This window comes from Bradysia coprophila, unplaced genomic scaffold, assembly GCF_014529535.1.
Source record: "Bradysia coprophila strain Holo2 unplaced genomic scaffold, BU_Bcop_v1 contig_232, whole genome shotgun sequence".
Classification (NCBI taxonomy): domain Eukaryota; kingdom Metazoa; phylum Arthropoda; class Insecta; order Diptera; family Sciaridae; genus Bradysia; species Bradysia coprophila.
The window spans coordinates 8,228,787-8,255,229 of NW_023503493.1; the positions used below are offsets into that span (position 1 = coordinate 8,228,787).

A 26,443-nucleotide genomic window follows, 5' to 3' on the forward strand; every position below is an offset into this window, starting at 1 on the left:
TGGTGTGGAACAGGCACAGGGCGGCAAGCAGTTTTTGCTTGTAGGTCGGCCACATTTGAACATATTTCGTCTGTTTTAGCTTTATTAGATAGGTATTGACCGTACCAATCAGGGGAAAAAAATTTTATGAAATTATGTTCTCCGGAGCGTGAGCTAGGTCTCTTGGAGTGAACTCTTATCTGTCTACTCGGCCGTACAGTGAACGTGGAGTATTTTGTCAATATCTCGAGTAAATTTTGACCGAATTTCATATTTTTTTTTTTGTTTGAAAGGTATTAACGAATGTAAAGCGTCGGTACTATTTTCGGTTTCCTAACAAAATGGCTGCCGGCGGCCATATTGGATTTTATTAAAAGTGATATAAAGTGGGAAAAATGATGCTTAGAGTTTCTGTTAACATGGAAATAATGTGTTAAGTGTGAGGGGTTTCAGGGATTCCATATATGGACATCTATATATACCTATATACAGCTATATTAAGCTATATACAGGCATATAGAGCTATATAATATCATATTTTTCTGTGAAATGTTTATTTACAGTGAAATATAGGTAAATATAGCGGTATATAGCTGTTTAAATAGGAATTTTTGAAATTTGACTTCGTACGGGGCTGTCTATATTGCCTCCGGCAATTTAGTTGTATATGATAACAAGGCAAAGAGTGGATAATGTAAGTGATTTTATAGGGAGAATAGTTTTTCAGCAGAGAAGAAAATGAAGTAAGAGAAATGAAGAGTTTCACATTAAAGGCTTTTGATACGAATAGGTGTTTCGTACGGGTCGGCGTTAGCTATGTTTTAATAAAATTTCAGGTTATCGTCAGCTTCATTTAATATTCATGAGCCAATGTTTTGAAATAATTTCACGAATAAACTAGGTCCCATCTGTTGGGTGGGTCATATCCCTTGACTGTCTGGACTTCTAAATAGTTTTTTGTAATTGTAATGATTTATTGACTGATTTGAATCAAATGATATTTAACATAGTTAGAAAACGAAGTCGATATTATATTTAAAGCAAAACAGACCTTCTTGGAAATCGAATTGTGTCTCATGTACTTCACAAGTTCATTGTCTGATACAGGTCTATGAAGTACTACTGTCTATAAATTTTTACTGTTTAAAATTGGCGTATGTCTTTATTGAAAATTAAACTAGTAAACTTCACACTCGTTTTTGTTTTATAATCTATCTTGGAAACCATTCCTCATCAATTTTTTTTATCGGTTGAGAATTACTCCAGTTATCGTGTTAACAAAGAGCAGAAATTCTTTACTCCCAGAACGTTACGCTTAACCCGCCCATTTCGAAACTTGACTTGAGGATTTCATCATCAAATAATTTTTGTTTTTTCGAAAATCGGTTGAGTTGTAGTGGTACAAAGGTAGAATAACATATAAACACATAAACCATATAAACACTTAACGTTTCTGATCACATTTTCAATCACAGTCATGGTGATCGTATTACGTACGGTACATTTTCTGCTGTAAGACCCACGACTTACAGTCAATGGAGCTGGCCAGACGCGAAAGTCTGTCAAACAACTGTAAAAAAAACAATTTCATACGAAACAGTACTCTCTTTGGCAGCTGTTCACTATGATCACCAGCAAATCACCATGAGACCCTATGTCAACAACAATACCAAAAAAAAAATTTAAAAGGAAATCGTAAAAGCCCACCGTAAGTCTCGATTCGTATAGACCGTTTGTAGAACCAAAAAGCACGTACCCCTTTAATCTATTTGTTCTTTTCGTACACATTTTTTTTGATAAAGAACAATCATAACAAGCATGATTTGCCTTTTTGTCCATTGCTTCGCCCATTCAAACTTCCTTGTTATTCGAAGTTTCCTTTTTTTCTTTTTTAATTCGCTATTTGTCTATTCAAAACGAGAAAAACGTGCCGTCGTCACTCCCATATATATACTTCTGTATATAATAAAACACTCGCAGCGACACAGAAATCTCTTCTTGTTTGTACACAAACACCACACGAAATCGACTTGCTTTTTTCACTCCGATGTACTTAATTGTCCATTGTAGAGTTTGTGTTCGTTTTATTTCCTTTTGAGTTGTGTTTGCATTACCAATTTTGTGTACAAAATTTGCTGAACTTGACCTTCTTCACCTTAATGTAACCTTACTGCTGATCGATTTTTCATTTGTTCAATATTACTTCGTTTGAATAATGTTACTGACGATTTTCAGGACTAGTTTTTTCACTATGATTTTGGCATTTATTTCACAAGGGTGAAAGGGTGGTTTCGTACTTCCTGCCTTTATACATATACTCTCAGTCGAGAGTAAGAACGGACTTACCACTTATCTACTCAAAATTAAAGATTTTTCCATTCAAATCTTCCGAGGACGTCAGTGAAGTCTAGACATGAATTTGCTTCAGATGTTTTACCTTCTGGTTCACTAATAGAAACAAAAGTGGTCATTCGGGTGAAATAGTTACACGAAAACGTGTGGTAGTTGTAAAACGGTATAAAGACGTAAGATCCGATTTGTGCTGAAAAACAGATGAAGTAAAATTCATGTCTAAATTTCACTGACGTTTTCTCTAAAACGTTTCCTTTCACTTTTCACAAAACAACAATGAATTAATGAACTTTTGGCAACGATTTATTAAACCGACTCCGACGATCGCAAAAGTCAATTTTCTTCTAATTTCAAAAACGTAACTTTAATCTCCGAAGTCCCAGTAACAACTAAATTCAATTTCTTAATTTCTTTTGCGTTAACATGCTCTCAATGTCTCGAAAGTCGCGACACATATTATTTCCGCGATGTTGCACATTTCGGTTATCAAACTGATATATCAAGGTGACAGTTCCGCTGAATGTGCTCAATTTCCATTTCGTTTTAACACGTGTGTACCCTGAATATACATAGTTTCGTTATTCGCACCATTTTCTTTTATAAAACCAACAACTATTGAACATAAACATTTTTGATAAAATCAGATGCCGCGACCGCAAAACGATCTTTTTATTTTTGCAAATATTTTTTTGGGAAATTCAAAACTTGAAATTTTCTTGATTTATTTTACGAAATCATTGTCTTGAAACAATTGTCTTACAAAGTTGGGATGGGACTGTTTTAAAGAAAACACATTTTTTCCGTGACGGTCTGAAACCTATATTATTCACTGACAATTTTTGGAAAAGCATTTTCCCACATCTTCTTCAATTTTCCCACATTTTACCGAATTGATTTTTATAAATGTTTCCATTTTTTTTTATAATTTCGGAAAATATGAAAAAATTCAAGAAAATGTGGGAAAATTCTTTCCCAAAAATTGTTCCGGTCAATTTACGATGTAGTTAATACTCCCTCTTTGAGCTGCAGATAATTTTCAGATTGGTGGTATATTTGTCCGAGTACTGATAACAATAGTTCAATGCAACTTAATCTGTAATTAGCAGTTCTAACTAGACATGTGAGAGCTATTGAAAATGAGGCTCGATAGCAGTTTATTTGGCAGTAAATATATGTGCGAATAGTCAATTGACACACTATTCGCACACGAAATAAGAAAATCTATGCAAAAATGTTGCATAAAAACTGCATTGTGTCGAATAGTGTCTTTATTGACTATTCGCACGGGTGAGCAAACAGTGTGTTCATTTACTATTTACACACGCGTGTGCGAATAGTGTATCAATTGACTATTTGTACACGCGTACGATCAGCAACAGCCCACACAAAAGTATACGATCCGATCGTGTCAATTGATACGGACTATCAATGGATAAAGAATGAATGAAGCGAGTACAAAATCGTTAACCACACCTGACAGACTGTTAAAAATAAATTGCAAGAAATGCACTAATCTCGTTATGCAAATTAATGGAGCTCATTTGTGAAGTATAGTCCGTTTAAATACTCGTCGAGGATTAATGTGGTTCCAGTTAAACGTAAATTCATGGCGCGTCATTTTTTTGTTTTATTTTTCATAAAGTCCACAGAAAAAAGTGTACACAACAATTGTCTATGTCTGTCGCAAAACAAATGAAAAAAATTTATTCTTTATTTCCCAAATAAATCATTTTTTTCCTCTCCCAAAAAAACATTTTTTTTTCTATGTCGGAAAATTTAAATCCATAAAACCTGTGAATCATTTTTACTGTGGGTGTTCTATTACACGTATAGTTAGTCGTATTACACCGTGGTGTTACCATTTAACCGTCAAATATGGAAAATGCAATTCATTTTGGTGCCGGAATATAATGGCACGAATTGGTGGAATAACTTGGCGAAGGGATAATTTATTATGTTTCGCAAAATGATAGTAGGAATTTAAACTTGTGTGTACATTATGTGCTGTACATATACCAGTCGTGTATACCCAGCATCACCAACAATATACTTTATGGCAAAACAAATTGGAAACATTTTATCACAATCCGAGAGTGAGTTTGTTCGTCTGAATGAATATTGGCCTGGTTCGGGCTATATCTATATAATATGGTATAGAGGTGACGGAGGTCTATATATATAATTTGCCTTTATCCAATTAAATCACAATTTGAAATGAAGTTGGTAATTTTGATTTGGGTATTGCATGTTACCAGTTATGGTCGCTACAAATATTTGTGTATATGGTGCGGTAAAGTGAAAATGCTTGATAATCTCTCCGAAATTAAGCCTCAAATTCATTATAATCTAATGGATTTTTCATTTTTCTTTATCGGGGTCAATGAAATCGGATTTTAGAAAATAATTTCAATTTTTTTCGCCTAAATAAATCGTAGAAAAAATTCATTCATGCCATTCAACATTAACATCTCTAGAAGTCATTGAAGCGCTTATGGCAGCTGTATATTTATATGGGTTTCGGGTGAGATTGGTAAAGAATATAGGTAGCATTTTGTGTGATGCATTATAAATCGAAGCGAACCTTTTTACGATTTTTTTGAGATTTCATTCGAATCTTTTGAAAGTGTGGCAACTATTTGCTACAGATTGCAGATTTGCTCATTTTCTTTGGAAAATCAAAAAAAATTTCTATGCAGTCCATGCATAATCAAGTACCAAAGTGTAGTTTGCTATTAGCGCGCTACCGTCCCACTAGAAAATTACCGTTTAACTTGCATCATCGCTGTAACTAGCCAAGGATCACTAACTATACAACTTCAATCTACTCTACAGTGACTAGCACTCTAAAACCAACCAATCTAAGAAATTTTTCGTTTTTCGATATGTTTGACATTTCTAAACTTGACGAAGAAATATTGTACGAGCTCTACGGCTGTACGTGTCACATGCTCTAGCGTATGTAAACCAATAGAGAAATCACTGACATTTCACAATTTTAAACACTTGGAAGCTCAAAGACACATTGAAAAACATCAAAATTCCATGCAGTGACACATTAACGTTAGGGACGTTGAAACAAGAGTTGAAACATTTTCCCAACGTTGCTTTTCACTACTGGACAATTTTCTTTCCGCCGTAAATCGTTAATATCATTAACGTACTTCTAACAGATTTGACATGACGTCAAAATTACGTCTCTTAACTGACAAATGATGAGGTCTTGCAGTCTTGCTCATTCGACGAATGACTAAAATACCACTCCTAGTTACAAAATATAACCTTTAAAAGACTGCTATTTGTCTACTACCGATTATGACGATAAAAGCGATAGCTGTCGCTGTGGCTAATGTTGCTTTGCGCGTACAAACCTTCGATAACGACTTCAGACTCCGACTGACACGAATGTTCAGAGAAATGAAGTAAAAGATTTCAAATCAAATACTTACGAGGGATTTTTTTGAAAGTGGACCAGGCTCTGTCGGAGCTTTTTTTCGCGGCGGTTTGTTCATATGCCCAGATAGCCCTTGGCCCCAATAGTCCAAAACCGCTGTCGTTTAATTTTCATGTTTGCGTCTTGGCTGGTGGTGAAGGTGCAAAAGTCGAAAAAGGGTGTTTTTTATACGTGATTTACTGCCGCTGCAGACGATGGACACACATGTGTGGCGGCTCGTTGGATAGGTACTGTCCAGGAGACCCGGGGCAAAGACAGATATCAAATTGTTGTTGTACAGATCAGTGGTTGCCCTGATAGAGGCTTAACCCAGCTCTACAATTATACCTCAATTGCCATAGAAGTGAAAGGTTTCAGGATACTTTTTTGGGTATAAAGCAAATGTCTTCCTTCACTCGAAAGCGAAATATTGATTTTAGAAAAATACACGAATTATGCTGTTTTTGATGTCTGCATCCAATGATCTAATCATAAACATTCTCCAGGTGCGAGATATCACCTTTTGAAGTTCATCAAAATTTATGGCCTTTGACTGACACAATATTTTTGTTATTTTCGAACAATGGCACAGAACATGTAAGATATCTATGCTTGCCCCGGTTCTCCTGGACAGTACCTATCCAACGAGCCACCACACATGTGTGTCCATTGTCTGTGGCGGCAGTAAATCACGTATAAAAACACCCTTTTTTCGACTTTTGCACCTTCACCACCAGCCAAGACGCAAATATGAAAATTAAACGACAGCGGTTTTGGACTATTGGGGCCAAGGGCTATATGGGCATATGAACAAACCGCCGCGAAAAAATAGCTCCGACGGAGCCTGATGGTCCACTTTCAAAAAAATCCCTCTACAACAAATGAAGTAATAGAACCGGTAATAAACCTGCTGATATGCTTGCCATCTGTGAAAGCTTTAATGCTCCAAACTAAATTTAACCTTATGATAGGCGTTCGGAATGATTTTTGCGTAACTTTCATCTTTATCTACAAAGTCTCATCACATTCTACCAAAATTATTTGACTGATTTTCTAAAAAAATCGTTCGTGCATATTCATCTCTCGCACATGAACGCAATTCCCATGAGAAAACCCGAAGAGTTCTGCGTCTTATTTGTATGTTTGTTGTAATGTTCCATCTTTAACGAATTCACAATTTTATTCATCATAAACAAACATTCCGTTTTTGCAGAAATCCAACAATGCGCTATAGTAAATCACATCCGCATCTCAGCTTTAGCAATGGCAGCTCTCGTTTATCAGCACGTAACCTGCAAACATCTGATCAGTGTACCCAAACACCTCCGAATATCTCACGTGAAACGAGACGCTATAAGCTTAGGACGTTAAAATTTAATTTGAACAATGTTACACCACCCAACTTGAATTTAAACCTTAGGTAAGACAGATGGACAAACAAACAAGCGCAAAATTAGATGAGGGAAAATAAATTTTTAATTTCCAAACGTCTTAATAAAGATTGAAGAGATTGTGCTTGGATGGCAATCCTTTTTGCCGTATTATATACATAAATGTAACCTTAGTGTAACTCTTCGCATCTCATTAATCTAACGTTAGACTATAACAATAATTGTGAATAGAATACCCGTAAAGCGAACCAATCATTCATTTCATTCATTCATGTATCGATTGCAAAACGTATTTTTGTGAAGGGCTAGACGAAATATTTTTGCAAGTTAATTGTTAATCCATTAAGTGTACTTACTAGAAGTATTCTGACGAAGGTGAGGGAGACATTCTTAATAATTACTCAGCGCATATTTGGGTGGGGTAGCTCTCCAAAATCGTAAGCTTCGTGCATTTTCGATATTTTGCCACACCTTACCTAGCGTATACACGAGGAAGGGATATGATGGTACAATATTCACTAAGTTAGATTTTCCCGAAACGTTTTCTCTGATGTCGAAATTCTTGACCTTCTTTTCCACACTTGTGTTGAAATGACTTAGGTTGATTGCGTCTCATTTTTATTTTTTAATTCTTTCTGCATTTGTCTACTGAAGAACGTATAGTGTGCATCTCGTTGCGCATTCTTATTTTCCACACTCGCTTACGTGGTGCGCAATATACTATTTATCTGCCTAGTACAATAATTTCTCAATTATCCCTCTAGAGTATTTTTGTTCGTTTGGTATATATATGTTCTCGGCAGATAAAAAAAGTGCATGCACCTCTTGCCAAAATTGTTATCTTGACGTGTGGTCATTACGGTTCTCGCCTTCGGCTCGTCGGCATGTCTCTATAACAATTTTGGCGAGAGGTGCATAATTTTATATTACTCACATGATGTGTCGTCCACCTCAAGGTTCTGAAAGAACAGGTTAAGACAGTAACGAAGACAGTTGACTCTGAAATTGATAAACGCACTCAGATTGTGGGAGAAATCAACTTGAAGAAAATGTTTTTAACGACAATTCGGAATTTTATTTTGTTAAGTTGCCCTTTTCATATAAACTTCGTAGCCGTTTGCCGTTGACGCAATTTGTGTGTCACCGCCTTTGTGATCCACTCAGAGTTGTCTAAACCTGTTCTTTTTTGGGAAAATTGAAAAATTTGTGAGAAATATTTTAAACTGATTTCTCAACATACAGTGAACGACATCTCAAATGTCTCACTGTCATTTTTTTCAGAGAATGTCATTGTGAATTTGCAATGACACAATAAAATTCTCAGAAAAATTTGACAGTGAGACATTTGAGATGTCGTTCACTGTAGTCCCTGAACTGAACCCTCATTGACCGTATAATTCAGGGACTATTTTTTGGAAAGCATTTTCCCATATTTTCTTTAATTATCTTAGAATTTCCCGATATATCTGTTCTTAGGGTAATTGTGTCACAGACAATCTTGATGTCGAAATCTGGGAGCCTGCTCGCGCGGCTGAATGTCATGTCAATATTGAGAGTTAGAACTTTTCGATTATGCCACTTGTAAAACAGTACAAACACCTTTCTGCCTAATATATTCCAGGGTCATTGGTGAAGCGTCTGCAAGGTGCTGGTGTATGAGCGAGCGTCCTGTTTTATCCTTAATTTTCCTCGGCATTAAATTTTTAACACACTTTTCCATCAATTTACAGATTCTTGAACAATCGCAACAAGCGGCACGGCTTATCAGCAAATGCTGTAGCAACCGAACAGAAAGCAACTAAGGTAAATTCTGTTATTTAATTCGAATAGAAGCATTGAATGATTGAACTCATTTCAATGAACGGACCGATTGCAACGTCATTCTTAAGTTACCGCTCATTGTACTTAAAGGGAACACTTAAAAAAAACTATGCAATTCCCCCACTGACACACAGTTCGTTACTCACGTCGTTTGTGTGCAATGTCGCATGAACGCACTAGTGCAATAAAGGATTTCGTGAGGATTTTTGTTTATCTAATGCCAAAAATACGATTGTACGACGCGACACATGACACTAGTGGCAAACTACGATTTTCTTCATTGCATAAAACGTTGCATCCAACACGATTCGTATGCTGGTACTTTATCGGCTTCGCCTCGGGTTTATAATCTCACACCTAGTGCGTTAAAATACTTCATATATAAGCGACTATATTCACTCTTGGAAATTATTTTGGCAACTGTTACTGATGAAACCAGTTGAACGATCGCCGAAAGCATAAACCCCACTTTTGTTTCCATTTTTAGTCTAGAAGCTATTAAAGCAGTCAACAAACAACATTTCGATTGTTTCCAGGTACTCGGTCTGGTATTTTTCACATTCGTTTTGTGTTGGGCACCATTCTTTGTTCTCAACATCGTATTTGCTGCTTTCCCCGACTATATTGTACCGGATGAGGTGGTAAATGTTTGCTTGTGGCTGGGATACGTATCGTCAACGATAAATCCAATCATCTACACCGTATTCAACAAAACATTTCGTGCGAATTTCATTCGTTTGCTCAGTTGCAATTGTGAAAGGTAGGCATTTACAGCGAGTCATTTTTCTCATTCCACTTTACATTAATTTGCTCATCATGCCAATTAGGACGGGTCGTCCGCCAAGATATCGGTCGGTGAATGAAGGTCGTGGTGCGGCCAGTTTATGTGCACCGTCAGCATTGCCATTGGCAATTTCATTACAGGGAGCACCATTGTTGACACCGTCGACTGTTAATGCAACGCCGTTGAGTGATTTTCGTGGCAGTTACACAATAACCGATGATGAATGCTAAGAGAATTCCATCAAAGGTCAATAATGAAATTACTTCAGTATTAATGTGATTGATGTGATGCAAATTAGATAATTCTATTTAGTGTGTAAGTGTATGTGTGTTCTTTGAAATTACTTTGTTTAAGTTACAATAAATTGTGGACAGTGAGTGTTAACAGTTTAAGTAGAGAGCGAAGCGAGCTATAATTTTAGAATTAAAATTAAAAATTAGATTTAAAAAGCTAACTTAATCATCAGATGAAATAAAAAAATAATTTTAGGCAGAGTAATTTGTGTGTGTATGTGTTTAAGGAAAATGAACGGCAACACAGCCAGACAAACACACACACACCTTAAATATTTAAATTTAAAATGAAGAATAACTAGGTGTAACAGTGTAATGAATGTAATTTTAATGTTAAAGGAGTTCAACTATTTGTTTGAAAAAGTCAATAAATTATCAATGTTAATTGCCCGCCGACAGACTTTTATTTAGCTCTCCACACTATGAAAACAAGACGCACACTGTGCATAACACTTTATATTAATCTAATGGGAAAGTAGGGACGTTGAGACAACCACTACTTTGGTATGTTCTAGTGGCGCCTCCAATAGACTTAGAAGAGTTCCGTTTTTAGCCCCGTACGAAGTACGAAGGGGCTTATAGGATTACGATGCCGTGTGTAATTGATGGAATTCGAAGCAGACGGTAAGGGCAAAGTGTTTGCCTATGTTCATAGATGACGAATCCGCAATAAAAATTTGGGCCGTCTGTCCGTCTGTCCGTCTGTCTGTCACGTCGATATCTTGAGTAAATCAAATCCGATTTCAAATTTTTTTTTTTCCTGAAAGATAGTCAAAATAGTGAGGCTAAGTTCGAAGATGGGCGATTTTGGGTCGACCCCTCCCGAGCTGGGGTCCCATAAGTGATTTAACGTTTTCCGAAGATATCTCTGGCCATTTAAAGGCTACACTTGTAAGTGATACGTCAAATGAAAGGTATTTACAATACGATCGACGAAAAAAAAGTTTTTGGAAATTGGATGACCGACTCGTGAGTTAGACCCCTTGGTGTGAACTAGGTACAGGGCGGCAACCCGTTTTTGCTTGAACGTTGGCCAAATTTGAACGGATTTAGATAGATTTTGCTTTATTAGATAGGTATTGACCGTACCAATCAGGGAAAAAAAAGTTCATGAAATTCAGTTCACCGGAGCGTGAGCTAGGTCTCTTGGAGTGAGCTTATATGAGGCTACTCGGCCGTAGAGTGAAGGTGGTGTTTTTTGTTAATATCTCGAGTAAAATTTGACCAAATTTCATGATTTTTTTTTGTTTGAAAGGTACTAACGAATGTAAAGCAGTCGTACTACTTTCCACCTCCTAACAAAATGGCCCTCGACCGCCATTTTGGATTTTTGTAAAATCAATATAAATCGGTGAAAATGATACTTACAAAGTCTTTGATCAGTGGGAAGTGAGTGGTTACGTGTGTGGGGTGTTTGAAGGATCCCAAATATGGATATCTATATATAAATATATATAGCTATATTGAGCTATATAACGGTATAGATAGTTATTTTGAGCTATATACTAGCATATTTATCAGTAAATTGTTTATTTATAGGTAAATATAGGTTAATATAGGACTGAGGAAATTTTAGGTCAATTTGAAATTTGTGTTACGTTTGAAAGGAACGTCGTACGGGGCTTCGTAATTGCGCTATGCGCAATTTTTAAGACGTATAAATTTCATAAGAATTTTACTTTACCGACGTTTACGGGCGCAGTAGACTTACGGTACGAGTAGGGCGACGGACGAACTAGGGTCACGTGCGCAATAGATGTACGGGTTCGTACGGGGCTCAGTCGCAGCAAACGCTCCGACTGTTCTGACGGCTCGTTTTGTTTGCATATTAGCCTGTTCATAGTATGGATCAAGGGTGAGTAGTTGAAAGCTTGACAATCTGTTATTGGATTCATTCACCTGAAACTGGTGTATACATCCTTAGGGATGTGTTTAGGGATGGTCCTATCTACACTTGCATCGAAGTCAACAACTTCGGACACGGTAAGCCTGAAACAATTTAATCACAAATTTTTGGACTACTCTTCGTATTTCACGTTTCTGGGTCATAACAAACAACCTTTGGGTATTGGTGCCTTCATACCAAAAAATGTTTGTTTTGTGTCCAAAAATCATTTTCAATTAACACGTCCCATATACGGTGAGATTTAATTTCAACATTTTCGGGGTAAAGATCCGTGGAAGTTAATAGACACAAAACATTTTTTTCATTATTTCGTTCCCTTCGCCATCCTACAAAAGTTGGTTGATATGACCCAAAAAAGTGAAATACGACGAGAAATCAGAGGCGCAAATCCACGATGAGGATTTTCCATCTTTACTTCAGGAAGCTATTTTCAGCTGACTGAATGACATTTACAAACGAGACTTAAAAGGAGTACAGAGAGACGTTATCGGTACTAAATTCGAGACACAAACCAGATTACCGATTGTTGTTATTGTGGACAATTATCTGATGAATAGAATGACATGTGCTGCGGTTGAATTTCGAACCCACGACTGGCAATTCAAAAATTCAATGTGAAGTCTCGACCTACACACTGCGCTATTGAGTTGCTAGCCTGGTCATTCAGCACCTATGATATGTTAACCTTTTACGAACGACTGTTTTATCTGTTAACGAAGGATTTTGTTTTTATGTTGTAAACTGAGAATTTTCAGAACTTTCGAAGACACAAATGAAACTCATCGTCATAACAACTAGACTAGGGAGTTGGAAATGTCGCAGGTTCTTCACAGACATTATAAATTCGTAACATTTTGTGCTTCATTCTGACAAAATATGTTATTTTCTCGCTCCTTTCATTTTTAACAAACTGAGACATTTAACTATGGATGGATTTCCTAGAATCGTCGTCGTCTGCTATTAACAGCAATGTGCTCTGTATTATAACAAAATTTGTGCTAAAGCTTACGAAGTAAAATACTTGGTCTTCATAAAGGTGGAAATATATTACATCGAAGAAATGCACACTTATTAATTGTAATATACAGGCAGAGGCAGTGCATTCTATGTCGGGATCAGCTGAATAGCAGCTGAAGCAAATTCATGCTGAAATTTCACTGGCTTTGGCACTGCAAAGTTTTCTTAGAAATTTGAACACATGTCGATCGATATTCACATTCACACCCGACAATCAACAAAGTTCAATTTTTACAGACATTTTCCCACTAAAAAAAAGCTTTCGTAGAAAAACGTTTTTAATATTAAATCCGGAACACGAAAATATCGTCCCCTTCGCTTGATTGAAATATTGAATTTGGTACGAACTTTGGTTTGTTATACGAGTGTAAAACGTTGAGTGCAATATGCGATAAGATACCGGAATTTATCGAAAGGTTTTAATCAACCATGGTGATAAAAAAGCGTGACAAGATAACAACCTTAACCAATACATTTTTCAGTCGTTCTGTTACGTCTCAAGCGCATATTGAGAATATTTAATCGGTCTGCCGGTGTCATGGAATCGACCAATCAAACTGACCTGAGTCCTACTCAGACGGGCCATTTATTGGAGTCGAAAATATTCCGCAACTTTAGTCGATTATCGCGGAAAAAGCCGAAAATCGATTCGCCAAATGTGAAAATGTCTGAGCTGCTGGTGGAGTCGAGTGATTCCGGCAACGAAAAACCGGAATTCACCAACGATTTCGAATGTACTTCTCCAGCGCACGAATGGAGAAAATTAATAAACATCATCCTGCCGGTCAGTGTGGAGGCGTTACGAAATGAACTGTTTTCGAAATCAAAGTTTATGGAAGATTTTCATGCAATGCGAAAGCACTACGATATACACAATACCGAATGGGAACGATCTGATGATGGCAAAATGCGGAGAACAATAAAATACAAAATGCCATTGACCACCAATCTTGGTTTCGGTCCAAAGTTTACAAGTGTGAGTTACTGTGACTGTGAGTTTGGCTGCTAGAGAGAGTATTGCTAAAATCAATAGTTTACAACAGTACACAAAATACGACTTTACATTCCATTTAAGTTCACTTTAACTTAATTGAATCCATTCGATTGAATCCATAGATTACACAAATGCAAACCGAAAGCTCCTGTTGCATACCGAATCGATTTTATGCGGTTGATGTGGTCAATTCAAATGAAAACATTCCGTACGCCGATGTTTTTGAAGTTGCGATACATCATTGTATGCTCAGGTAATTGTGATTAGTTGTTATTGTGGCACAGCCATACACTAGACAATTAATTTGAATTAACCAATGAGATTATCATGGTACTTATCATGTGATTATTGACATCGCCTTCGGCTCGTTTTATCAAATTTCATCGGAGAAAAGTAAATGAATTTAATTGATACATTTTTGATGATGTGAGTAAAACTTAATTTTACCTTAAGAGAAATCTACACATGGCTAAATTGTTGCCTATATTTCGGGGCTAAATTATTATTATTTTGATGATAATTTCGAGCTCGCATTGTTTTTGGAACACCATCGTTTGGTGTTAAAGCGTGTTAGCTTTCAGTAAAAATTTAAATGTTTGCTGTGATGTAATCTCAGTCCGAGAAAACTCAATATTTCACGAAAATTGACACCAATTTTTGTTTACGTTTTTCTTTTGAGAGAAAAAATTCGATGAAGCTGTTGTTAAATGGATTATTATAGCCAAATATTTCGTTAGTCTTCAACGGACAGCATTATAAATGGTTGTGGTAGAACACAGCATTTTTAAGCGATTGATTTCAAATTTTGTACTTCAATTTTTTACTATATAAAGGACCATAACCCAGATCTTGTTATTATTTTTGTCGTCGTTATCGATAACAGATGAATAGTCGTATGTGACAGGTTAAACATAGCTGAAATCGACACATATTTTGAGTTTTCTCGGAGTTAGGTATCATCACCACAAAAATTTAAATTTTTACTGAAAGCTAACACATTTTAACACCAAACGATAGTCGTGCTTTTTCCAAAAAGGACGCGAGTCCAAAATTATCATCAAAATAATAATAATAATTCCCCCCCGCCCCAAATGTAGGCAACAATTTGCGAATGTGTCTTCTTAAACGTTGTTGGGTTGTTACATAAAGGCAACTACATTGTTGTGTCTAGACTTACAGCAATAATTACTTAGAGAGTTGCACTTGAGAGTAGCATTAGAGATGTGCGGGCCGCCGGGTCTGGGCCGGGCGGGCTTCAAATCTGTCGGGCCGAGCTTGGACCGGACCTAAAAAACCAAATTTTTGGCCCGATTTTCAAAGTTTCGCGCACTTTTTTATATGAAATTTGCTTTCGGGCTGCCCGAAAATGTCGGCCCGTCCGAGTTTTTATCCGGCCCGATCGGGCTTGGGCCGGACGGGCTATAAATACGTCGGGCCAGTTCGGGCCGGGCTTTAAAAATGAATTTCTGACCGGGCTTCGGGCCGGACGGGCTTCAAAAAAACATCGGCCCGCACACCTCTAAGTAGCATCATCTGAAATCAAAGCGTTTGACAGGCGTTTGAATAAAAACTTTATTTTCAAATTTCATTCGTTATTTTGACACCAGTTTTTGATACGTCCAGATATATACACCAGATCTGACCATATTATGGCCGTCTTTAAATGGTCGTCAAATGTATATGTCAGGGCGAATAAAAAAAACTTATTTTGCGGACTCGGGGGCAAGATTTTTTTACTCAGTCGTTAAATGTCTGTGGACGCCAATGGTAATTTCCCTTTTCGCCCATATTATAAAGGGACTACTAGTTAGGGTTCTTCTGGGGTAAAAATTGAAAGTCGTAGAGAAAATGTTTTTCGGCATATAGGTTTATACCCGTAGCTTTATGAGGCTCCTAGAGTATTGGTATAACGTCGGTGGTATCTCAAAATTAGACTACCAACAAACAGACCCTCTTTCTATTTTATCTACAATCGTTCATAATTATCTACCGTAGAAGGAGGGTTCCTATCCTACATTACGCATTAGACTGGAACGAGACTAAGGCTTCAAATTTTGCTTATAAATTTTACGATTGCCAACAGGGCTTATTATTGGGAAATGTAATTCTGAAAATTCGGAAAACTCCGAATAGTTCGGAAAACTTTCTGAATTTTTCCGAATTTACAATATTAACGTTCCCAACAATTTCGCTAGCAGGGAAAGATATGTCCATATTAGACTTGTCAGCAATTAAACTACGTATCCTTAAATTGTAAGGACTGATGACAAAAGGAAAGAGATGAATCGGCGATTTGATGACTTAAACCAAGAATGTTAAGAAGAGATTCTCGATAACATAAGTGTGTTCGTTTTACGTTCTTAAATTGAGTATTGAGTGAAAAATCAACTAACTTGAAGTTTGTTAACCTGTCACATATGGCTATTCATCTGTTATCGATAACGAAGACAAAAATAATGACATGGATAATATGGTCAGTTATATTGTAAAATATATGTTAAAAAATTGAAGTACAAGATTTGTAATTAACAGAATAAAAATACTTTGATCGATGTAAGTAATAGGCCCGATAATAATACTGATTAGATGCTTGCCGTCTGTAACATGGTAAAACAGCAAGGATGTCAAAAATGTTTACTTCTTTCGCTCGTTAGCTTTTGCTCATTGTTTAATTGTATCGTCTCTGTCGATTTCTTCCAGCACGATCGATAACCACACGATGTACTCAGTGTACGGACAATTACGTTACAAAAAGTCGGCCTGGGGAGTGGTCAAATCTCGAATTGAAAAGAATTGTCTGGCTGGAATGGATGAATATTACATTGATCTGCAGAACACCTTACAAAAAGAATTGTGCACTCCTCCGTCGAAGGGAAAACGAAGCTCTAGGAAAAGTAAGAATTATGTTTCTGTTGAACGATGATGGTTCAATTTGTTGTCAGTGTTGTCCGGAAAAGTTCCATATTCAGTTTTCGTTGATGATTAAATCTATTTACATTTATTCTTGTAGAGTTGTCCTTCTCCATAAAACAACAAGCCATTTCTAATCAAAGTGGTGAATTAGATCCAATAATGGAATTCAAGGAAGATAGTCCATCGAAAGAAGCAAGTATTTTGATGTGGTTAACATTCAGCATACTTGTCGCTGTCATAGCTATGAGTGCAGTACTTTTATTTAAGTTATGGAAACTAGAGCAGGAATTAACTATTGAGCCTATGCCCGAGTACGATTCATTAAGGTAAACTGAAATTATGAACTCTAGGTCTTCTGATGTTAAAAGCTATCGTTGCTTCTATTTCAGGTCAATAGAGCGATCAAGTGAAGAATGGATACAGCTGTTGCGTAATCAGCAAAATATTCATGAAACAAATGTACAGAAATGGCTAAACATTTTAGAAGTAGCTGTAACACTGATTCAAAATGTACTCAGATTTTCAGGGATTTTTTTTCGGTATTTAACAGATTTCATGTAACTTTTAGACTGAACGAGTCTTGGTGGAATTGATCGAACAAGTGCAGTTGAAAGGAGTCACTGAGATACACTCAGTAGATAAGTGCCACATCAACGACTAATATACATAACCTCAAAGTGTCAGTGAGCATAACCATTAGAATAGAATTACGTGTACTCAATTTAGTTGAATTTGCTTTGTTTTCCAAAAAGTCTGATAGTTCTTGAATGTAACGATGATGTATATATACGTAATAAATGACTAGTTACTGCTTCCAACAAAAGAATTATAATTTGCTGCATTCTATGCGGTTTGTATTACCTTCCCATTGCAATCGGAGGGGTTAAAACTAGTCAAAAATACTCCGATTCTGTACTTTCTGATTTCTGTGGATTTTAGTTGTTGAACGAAATACTGTTGAGATCAGCAAATCATCGGGGAATCTGGCACACGGTGCCAAAAGAACGCACTTTTAAACTATATAAAAGGTGAACTCGCACATGCAAGTTTATTGCTGCAAATGCTTTTTATCGACCTAATGAATCCTTTTACAAAATGTTGATATCGAAAAGTCGTGTGCGAGTTCACCTTTTACGTAGTTGAAAAATTGCGTCAAATTGCTCGTGTGTTCTCGGCCTGAAGTAACTGAAGTAAGCTGAAGGTTCGTGAGGAACAACTGGAAAGCAAACTAACGAAAATTTTCAATTCGTCCATGGCTACGCGATAAAATTCGACTACAGTGTGATGGCAAGCTCTCTTGTATTAAAAATTGAAACTGGCATTCTAGAAATTCTGGTAGTTTCGACTCAAAAATGTCCAAAAACTGAATAGAAACTGCAAATATCAATTTGTTAACAAATTGCTTTTTTAAATTGTCAAAAGACCGGCAGTTTTACTCTAATCCGCATAGATCTCTTCGTTTGGTGAAACTGATGACGGAAACGTGAGGAATGGTGGGGAAAAGTGTGCAAACTAATTGAAACCAACTTCGCAATTTCACATAGTAATGAATAAGTGAGTGCGTCCAATTCTTTGAAATGAATGTAAAGGAACTAAATACGGGGATTTTTCTTAGAAGCAAAGTTGGTTGTCATTAGTTTGCACACAAAACCGAACCGTCGATTGTCACGCCAGCGGTTATTTTAATGATCTACAAATCACAGCGCCAATATTTGCTCTGGCTTCCGTCTTTCATTTGAAAACACCCCCACAACTTCGTATCCCGCTCACTTCGCAAGAAAACTTGTGGAACATACCCACACTAACACACTCTTAAACCAGGAACGACATCAACGGAACAATGGAAATGAAATACATTTTGGTCTACCCTGCCGACTGTTGAATAAAAACATCTGTTCATTTGACAACTAAAAAATCAAAACATAACCTCCGCAGTACGAATAAATGTCTTGGCTTAATCCGTTCGATAATAAAATGAATTTGTAGAAAACTAAGGCCCAACTATATCGAACAATGAAGTGCAAAACAATCGTGAATCTGTTCAATTCGGACAGTCAATACATTTGCACGATCTCCGTGCAATCGTCACGAATTCGTTTCAAGCCGCTAAACAGCAACAACAAATTTCCCTGTGATAATAGTCAAACCAACAAGAACCACAAATTTGTTACATTCACTGCCCAGACATGGTCGTTTTGGTTCTTCTTGAATGAATTGAATGCGTCGCTTTTTTATAGACAATGTGTGATAAAATCTGTGAACGAATTGGAAGGAATACCGATGATAGTCGTAGTGCAGCCGCATCGAGAAGTGATCGATCGTGATTGGTGAGTTTTCGGATGCTTTTTTAAACTTTTTACGATTGTCATTAAAGGGTAAATAGGCCTGTAACGAGCCTTCTGCCTGTTACGAACACTGAAAGAGTAGATGGAGCAACAAAAATGCGTACTTGAAAGAGATACAACTAAGAGCTCATAGCGAAACCCAAGAGGGCTTGTAACTGACCTGTTTCACCTAACATAGTTCTCGGCCAAAAGGTCGAAGTGGGCCCGAGAGTGTTTCGATTGCAAAACTTCAAAGAACTTCCTCAAGTGACTATCTAAAGACCATCTGATTCAAATGAAGTTTCGGAATTGTTGGTAGTGAGGGATACTAAAGAGTCGACCAGTTACGAGTCGTCCACTAGTTGCTTCCTTATGGTAAATGAAAAGTAGTTCTGCACAAGGCAACTCTCCTAAATCTAGAATTGTGAGACGGGAAGTAACACTTGAACAAGTACCGGATTGCTCGTCATTCATTCAAAAATCAAGACGCTCTTTGAGCATCGCCGAATGCTTATAGGTTCAGCCGGGCCTGACCTGAAAGCATCGGTGTTACTAGTCGTCAGAGTCAACATCTTTAGTTAAAGCTCTTCCTCTCTCTCTCTCCCTCTCTCTTATGATTTTGGTCCTCTATTTGACTTGCATCACATCACTTATCTTCGGTGATAAAAAGAGCATTGCCTCAGCGCATAGACCCAAAAAATGGATCTACTCACGTCGGGGTGTAATGACTCCAAAAATTTTGTGTTCCTCATGCTCTCTCTCAACAGGAACTCATTGACCAGACACACAGCCTGGGAAAAGGTGGAACTCGACCATTTACTGTCCTGGTTGTCAACGTTAGGCGGTGCCTTTTCAGCGTTAGGTGACAGCAAAACGAACTGCGTAAGTTGTCGTCTTGATTCCGTCTCATTACATCCAGATCATTGTTGCTATTATGTGTTCGTTCACTTACAGGCTGAGATAGCCGGTAAAATATCGTTCTATCAACTGAAATTGGGTCTGCAGTTCGGTGATCCACTGATCGTAGCCAGAAGTAAGTTATTCGTTTCGCTGTCGTTGATCCAACGCGGACGGCTCAGGTTAGCGAAACGGATAATCCGGCAACAGTACGAAGTGGCCAAGATGGAGGAAGAGTATGATCCACGGTTGAGGAAAATGTGCGTCGGAATTTGGATGAAATTGCAGTATGCTTATCAGCAACGGTCAGAAAATCGGAAGTCAATTCGTATGGAAGTTTGTAATAAATCAGTGGGCTCGGTTTAGTAAATTGTTGTCTTTATTTGTACAAAAAAAAAAGTTTATTGGCAAACGGTTATTCACGCAGCAATCACGTCATACCACACACGTTTCTGATTCTGAAGACATCGAACACAAACAAAGAATTGATTTAAATGAAAAATATTCCCGCCCCTCGGAAATCTATTGTGCTAAGGTGCCCATAGGATCCCATGCTGGAAGCACAATCGGTTCTAACGGAAAAATGGCTGCAACGTCGTCAGTTATATACTTTATGTCGACCACCACTTCGTAAACAAACTCTCTGAACCAATCGTCCGTCATTATGATGTATCCCTTTTCGCCGGGATCTTCGCCCCATGAATTCTCCACACGGTATCGAATCGGTGCACCATTTTCCTGTTCAAAGTGCAAAAATTTTGGATTTATCTTCAAGAAATCTCCTCGATGTCGTCCCATGAAAAACACTTACGTTCAAATGCACAGCCGTAAACACCATGGCATGGGTCAGAGCCGATTCGCCGTAAATAAGTCGATCCTCTTTCGATAGGGTCGTTTGAATGTCGACTCCGAATAGCGTTTTGAAGTCATTTCTGCGAATAGAAAAATAGGGGAACGGGGTCACTTTGGGGAATAGGTTGAAAGGAGAGAAGGGTCAACCCATCGGATTAAAGATGTACAAAGCACAAACATTCTCCCAACATTTGCATCGATTCCAAGTTGCAAAGGCAACTAGGTCATCATTGTGACCTAAAGCCCTTTCTCATTCCATCGAAATTATCATGAACAAAGCACTCACATTTCCACGTCCAAAATGCCATGCTTCCTGTATGTACGTTTTCCAACATCACATCCAAACCATACCGGCTCCCCATTCAAGATGCTCTTTACGACCGCTTGCTGCAATGATTTCACTGGTTGATTGTTGTAAATAACTTGTTGGCCGCCAACAACATTGTTCAGACAATCAACGGTGTACGTAAAATTGTAGTGGCTAGTCCGTCGCGCATCATTCATGAGACATAACTGAAAAATAAATTAGAAACGAGAAAACGATAAATTTTACTTCCAGTTCGTTCAGAGAGTTAATAACAGATGGCGATGCATGCGTGACAGAAGCAACGCCGTCTGTTATCAACTCTATGAGAATAGTTCGCTGGAATGGTTCGCTGTGACTTACTTTGTTTTCAACATTGAAATACGGCTTCACCAGGGTTTCGTAGAATTGTAGCGGTGTAATATCGCCCGTGGCTTGGTATTTCTTTGTCTTATCATAATACTCCCAATTGAACGTATCGCCCGGTATTCCGATGCAAATGCCGACGATATTGTACACCTCTTTCATCTGTTCCATGATTTTGGTCTTGATGGCCTCTTTCGTTGCGTTTTCTTCCGTGATCATCACCCGAAGAATTCTTGCATATTCACGCAGTTTGCTCTTCAAGGCCATGTTCATGCGTAGACTCGCTTCACAGCTGAACGTTTCCGGAAAGTATTTCTTCGGCATAACGCCGTACTTACTGACCAAGTTGATCACCATGGACCATTGACCACCTTCATCTATTGGATTCTAAGAAAGTAATCTTTTTGGTTCACGAATTCATTCAATTTTGTGGAAATGGCGCACGCTCACCTTCAACAAAAACGCCATCAACCGACCGTCAGGTTTCTCGCCACGCTGAACGAGCTCAACGAATTTATTCAGGAAGTAGTAGGAACGCTCGATTTTATCCCAGTAGAACAGATACGCCTGCGAGAATTCGAATTCTTCGATATTGTGCGCTTTCATGAACGGAATTCGCATAACATTTAACGCCGCAAAGAGCCAGCAGCGACTGGAACCTTTCTGGTTGGTGACTGGTTTTCCTTCGGCTTCGATCTGTAAGAATTTGTTTGAACACGTCAGAACCAACACATTCATTAGGGAAATGGCACAGTCTACAGTAATGTCTTAATTGGGGCTGATAATCGTGAAAACAATGGCTTTGTATTTTTTCTTCATTTTTCACCGCTTCCCGTTGCTAAGACAATGCATTTTCTCAACGTAAGATCCGGTACGAAACATCACCGACAGCCAGATTAAATTTAAACTTACCCTGCGGTTGAACATATGGTGCGTATTCTGTAGCCGTTGCTTCGAAATGGAAATTTCGAATGGGTCGTTTCGTGCGCAGGCATTTTGGGCAAGTAGATTTTTCGGATCCGCTTTAAAGCTCTCCTTCCACTGCGACACAGTCTCTTGTGTCAGGGATTCTGTCCGGGAATAGAACGATGATTCAATTAGCAGAATTAAGAACACGTCCACACCGACAAAATGTTTCTTATGCGTGAACACGAACTCTCTCGTTACAACAAATCCTAACATCAAAACGATGATCCGACACAATAAAGGGAAAAGCATTTCTACTCTTTACCTGCTAGAACACCCACACAATTTTCATGCAAATGCATAACATTTGCTTCAGTATGATGACGAGGACTATCAATTGCACATCCGTAGAATAAACTTAAGAGCGACAAACAACAACGGTTGGTGAGAAACGGTGAGAAAATTTTCATTTAAAGTCAAACAAACATACCAAGTGCACAGATCATAAGATTTCATTTCTATTGATTGAAATGAATCGATTTCCGACCATCACACACTACACTACATATCTGACGAAACACAATGGCAACAAAGACCAACGTAGCAATTGTTTTAATAAATATCGGTCGCAGTCAATATCTGCAAGCGCAACCACTCTTAGCTGTGCAGTGAGACCCGTTCGAGAAAATGTCGCAATTTGATAGCATTCACTTAAGTTGACCCGAACCTGAACTAAGATTTCAAATTCGTACCGAACGTGATCTATATCAATTCGAACCGGAATAGGTTCTACCCGAATCTGACCGGAGCCTGAACTTTTCAGGTTGGAACGGGTTCGGGTAAAAGAAATAACAAATTTTCACTGAACATTTCGAGTTACTCGAACTTGACCTGGTCTAAACTGAAAATGTAAAACGACACGTTCCGAGTATTACGTAAGTGGAACCAGTGTGATATGAAAGCAATGGTTGTGACTTAATCACGAAGATCAGGAAGTTTGGAAGAATAATGACGACGCATAGTTTGTCTCTGCAGGTTGGCAGACCATTCTGCAAAATTTAGCTTGAAGAGACGATGACTTATCGGATGAATAGAGGGACTTTTACAACATTTTTGCATTAATCGTCTAAATGGCTATAGCATAGCCAGTCTAGTGCTTCAACTGACACTTTATGTTTTAGTTTTAATTTACAAGAAATAATTCCAATCGACCTCGTTCTCATCCTATAACTTGCCTCAGTCGTCTGTTAACACCTGTCATAGAAGAAAAGTTTTTTTTATCGACGTTCGACTGAAAGAAAAACAGAATTCTCCTGGCAGAGACACAACCATGAAAAATAATAAATACAAATCGTAATTTGGCATCTCCAAACATGAAACATTGTCCAACTACTCTGAGATTGAAATTGCTTCTATGAAACAGAATATGAGACTCGTTCCTTTGTACGGGTCTAATGGCTATGCTAACAACAACAGCAAACACGGCTTTTGAATCGCAACATTTTCAACGATCGGCTATAGCCATAGATGAATCACGAGTGTTTCATAAACAATCGAAAAACTATGAGCTCTCACGTGAAAATTATGGACGGGTTAATTGGCTAGTAATTTGCTGATGGGATAGGGTGTTAAGACGCGTAACACGAGATTTTAAACTATCGAATCCGATATGTCTACCGATTTTATACGGCTTGGAAGTAATTAATTAGAATTGGAAAAGGATAACATCGCATGAATGTGATGGTGCAACGCACTTCAAGCAGTACTCTAAATAGGGTACTGAAACTGGACAGTGTATCGAACTAATTTAGAGACTCTAAAAAAATTCGGACACTTTTTTCATACAAAGTATTACTCTATTTGACAGCTGTCATTAATAGCACTTTTGCTTGAAGTGCGTTGGATGGTGGTAATATATGGGTATCTAGCTACTCCAAATAATGCTACTGAAAATTTTTCTCTCGATCGAAACAATGGTTTTTATTGAAAAACGAGAATAAATCGTAGAATATCGACCCGAATTGACTCTGAGTTGCATATTCCATTAATTGTGAGCTTTTCTATTCCATAAAACAAAAGTCTAAACTCTCGAAGAACAAAGTTTACGTCAAACACTTTAGTCTCTTGAACAAAGAAAAGAAAAATGTTCAAAATCACACAATCATTCTTCAATGGCTGCACTTGCTATATCGAAATTATGGATAAGGTCAACGAGTTCAAGTATGCGTATTCGTAATACACTTACAACCGACCACTTTCCATTTAAATTTAAATTGTTTTGATAAGAAAATTTGTTACCCATATCATCCATGTTCCTGCTGCAGACTCTTTCGATTTTCCAATTGAACTTTTGTTTCCAAAAAATTTCTTTTCACTTTCACTGCAGCTGACGTTTAAATGTAGCACTGTGTGTATGGATGTGCTGTTGGATGATAAAAAACGCATAAACAAAAACATTCACACACATACGCATCTCTTTGACTATAGGAAAATATGGAAATCTTTTAAAAATCTGAACCGACGCATGAGTGGAAGCAAGCATTGTGGAACGGTTAAAATGGAATTTTTAAATAAATTGCGCGAAATCACTAACGACAAAACCACTCTGTTTTTTCTCCGTTTACATTTTAAACAATAGAAAAGAGGCATGACTTAGCTTAACGGAGGCAAAACGGCGTGGTTTTGTAAAAGTGGAAAGCCTTAATTTTACATTTTCCAACAGAGATAAATGAATCATGAATGTACTTTCGGCCTTATTTTTTAAACGGTGAGTAAAGTCACAACAAAAAGTGTTCTGCAGTACATGCTGTAGTTACGTAGCTGGTAAAACAGTTAAAGCCACATATTTACTATTATTTTCCCAGGAGTTGTTTACCCCGTATTTTTATCTTCGGTCTATTACACTGGCTCTTCTAAGCGTGCTCATTGAGTGTAAAAAAAATTTAAAAGTGTGTATTTTACACACTTTTTGTGAATACACAAAAGTGTGCAAAATACACACTTGCAGCAAGAAGAAAAATGAAAAAAATGTCAGAATTTTCATAAAAGCGCCAGCAGGTAATGACTTTTCATTTAAAACTGTAAATGCCTCTGATGTTGCCAGGACAATCGCCAGTCTACCTGATAAGAAGTCAACCAGTCATGATAAATTGCCGATGGGATTGCTCAAAACCACCGCTGAGTCAATTGCCCCGATTATTGCTTTTTGTTTTAATCTGGCAGTCGTTACTTCTGTATATCCAAGAGAACTGTTAAAGGGACGACTGAAGGTAATGACACCGAGAACTACAGAGGCCTAACGCTTTTGCCTTCATTATCGAAAGAGTTTGAGAGCTTGATGCTACAGCAGCTGTACGATTGGGGTAGGGTAATCTCGCACACCACACAAATTCATGGTGTGCGAGATTCACCTCTAAGTGGTGAATCTCGCACAGTCATGACTTTTCGTTACATGTCGTAAAAGGACGCATACTATGATCGCGTGTGCGAGATTCCCCGACACCGTACGATTATCTTGCCAACATTAGACTGTTCATTTGCAACCAATTTGGATTCCTGCAGCATTCCAGCTGCCTTAGTGTAGCACTTCAATTGGTTGACACAATCAAATCCAACTACAGAAGGAAATACGTTACTTGCCTATTTATTGGCCTAAAGCGAGCAATGTACCGACTGCCACGACTAACATCGACGACGTTCATCTACAGTAACAGCATACTGCCTATTGAGATACTAGCAACTGTGGAACGGGTAACTAATATTCGGAAAATGAAAAAATCAATGAGGAAGCACAACTTTACGTTCGTTGAAAACGCATCTCTACATGACTACAATACAAGGAGAAGGAGACACATACATTCATTCAACCCACATGGCTCTAGACGAACTTCTGCGAACCCTGTACATCCTGCGCT

General features: G+C 37.7%; 4 protein-coding genes across 9 annotated transcripts in view; 3 read left to right on the forward strand and 1 right to left on the reverse strand.

Moving 5' to 3' along the window:
- The window catches only part of LOC119076405 (5-hydroxytryptamine receptor 2A), a 128,295-nt gene extending 117,856 nt beyond the window's left edge, over positions 1 to 10,439 (forward strand). For 2 of the 3 annotated variants that reach the window (XM_037183132.1, XM_037183133.1), the window contains 4 exons: positions 6,975 to 7,181; positions 8,883 to 8,955; positions 9,510 to 9,733; positions 9,801 to 10,439. In XM_037183132.1, the coding sequence (XP_037039027.1) occupies positions 6,975 to 7,181; positions 8,883 to 8,955; positions 9,510 to 9,733; positions 9,801 to 9,987 (691 nt within the window). In that variant the 3' untranslated portion in view covers positions 9,988 to 10,439. The remainder of the gene's footprint in view (positions 1 to 6,974; positions 7,182 to 8,882; positions 8,956 to 9,509; positions 9,734 to 9,800) is intronic. The other variant, XM_037183134.1, reaches the window with a different exon arrangement.
- A 2,994-nt stretch (positions 10,440 to 13,433) lies between these two features.
- LOC119076411 (protein Aster-B-like) lies at positions 13,434 to 17,694 on the forward strand. Of its 2 annotated transcripts, none has more exons than XM_037183144.1 (6): positions 13,434 to 13,949; positions 14,090 to 14,220; positions 16,668 to 16,861; positions 16,978 to 17,206; positions 17,270 to 17,390; positions 17,449 to 17,694. In XM_037183144.1, the coding sequence occupies exons 1-6, from the start codon at positions 13,512 to 13,514 to the stop codon at positions 17,539 to 17,541; spliced, it is 1,206 nt and encodes a 401-aa protein (XP_037039039.1). In that variant the 5' UTR covers positions 13,434 to 13,511; the 3' UTR covers positions 17,542 to 17,694. The 2 variants fall into 2 exon arrangements, with proteins under 2 accessions (XP_037039039.1, XP_037039040.1); XM_037183145.1 differs by having other exon boundaries at positions 13,434 to 13,757.
- Positions 17,695 to 18,769: 1,075 nt separating this feature from the next.
- LOC119076413 (uncharacterized protein F58A4.6-like) lies at positions 18,770 to 20,601 on the forward strand. The gene is made up of 3 exons (XM_037183148.1): positions 18,770 to 19,207; positions 19,972 to 20,086; positions 20,159 to 20,601. The coding sequence occupies exons 1-3, from the start codon at positions 18,894 to 18,896 to the stop codon at positions 20,465 to 20,467; spliced, it is 738 nt and encodes a 245-aa protein (XP_037039043.1). The 5' UTR covers positions 18,770 to 18,893; the 3' UTR covers positions 20,468 to 20,601.
- LOC119076407 (bleomycin hydrolase-like) lies at positions 20,459 to 24,979 on the reverse strand. Of its 3 annotated transcripts, XM_037183138.1 has the most exons (8): positions 23,020 to 23,060; positions 22,855 to 22,946; positions 22,536 to 22,693; positions 22,074 to 22,319; positions 21,621 to 22,010; positions 21,240 to 21,466; positions 20,913 to 21,033; positions 20,462 to 20,839 (listed from the first exon to the last, which is right to left on the reverse strand). In XM_037183138.1, exons 1-8 carry the CDS (start codon positions 23,043 to 23,045, stop codon positions 20,624 to 20,626), a joined length of 1,476 nt encoding a protein of 491 aa, XP_037039033.1. In that variant the 5' UTR covers positions 23,046 to 23,060; the 3' UTR covers positions 20,462 to 20,623. The 3 variants fall into 3 exon arrangements, with proteins under 3 accessions (XP_037039032.1, XP_037039033.1, XP_037039034.1); XM_037183137.1 differs by lacking the exon at positions 23,020 to 23,060 and having other exon boundaries at positions 20,459 to 20,839; positions 22,855 to 22,998; XM_037183139.1 differs by lacking the exons at positions 22,855 to 22,946; positions 23,020 to 23,060 and adding an exon at positions 24,828 to 24,979.
- Between the last annotated feature and the right edge of the window lie 1,464 nt (positions 24,980 to 26,443).

Coding starts and splice junctions, on each gene's coding strand:
- LOC119076413 (XM_037183148.1), top strand. CDS start 18,894: ATGAAGTGCAAAACAATCGTGAATCTGTTCAATTCGGACAGTCAATAC. Junction 19,208..19,971: donor GAAGTGATCGATCGTGATTG/GTGAGTTTTCGG, acceptor CTCTCTCAACAG/GAACTCATTGACCAGACACA. Junction 20,087..20,158: donor GTGACAGCAAAACGAACTGC/GTAAGTTGTCGT, acceptor GTTCACTTACAG/GCTGAGATAGCCGGTAAAAT.
- LOC119076407 (XM_037183138.1), bottom strand. CDS start 23,045: ATGAAATCTTATGATCTGTGCACTTG. Junction 22,011..22,073: donor TGATGGCGTTTTTGTTGAAG/GTGAGCGTGCGC, acceptor TTACTTTCTTAG/AATCCAATAGATGAAGGTGG. Junction 21,034..21,239: donor GGCATTTTGGACGTGGAAAT/GTGAGTGCTTTG, acceptor TTCTATTCGCAG/AAATGACTTCAAAACGCTAT.
- LOC119076411 (XM_037183144.1), top strand. CDS start 13,512: ATGGAATCGACCAATCAAACTGACCTGAGTCCTACTCAGACGGGCCAT. Junction 16,862..16,977: donor AAAACGAAGCTCTAGGAAAA/GTAAGAATTATG, acceptor TTATTCTTGTAG/AGTTGTCCTTCTCCATAAAA. Junction 17,391..17,448: donor CTGTAACACTGATTCAAAAT/GTACTCAGATTT, acceptor TGTAACTTTTAG/ACTGAACGAGTCTTGGTGGA.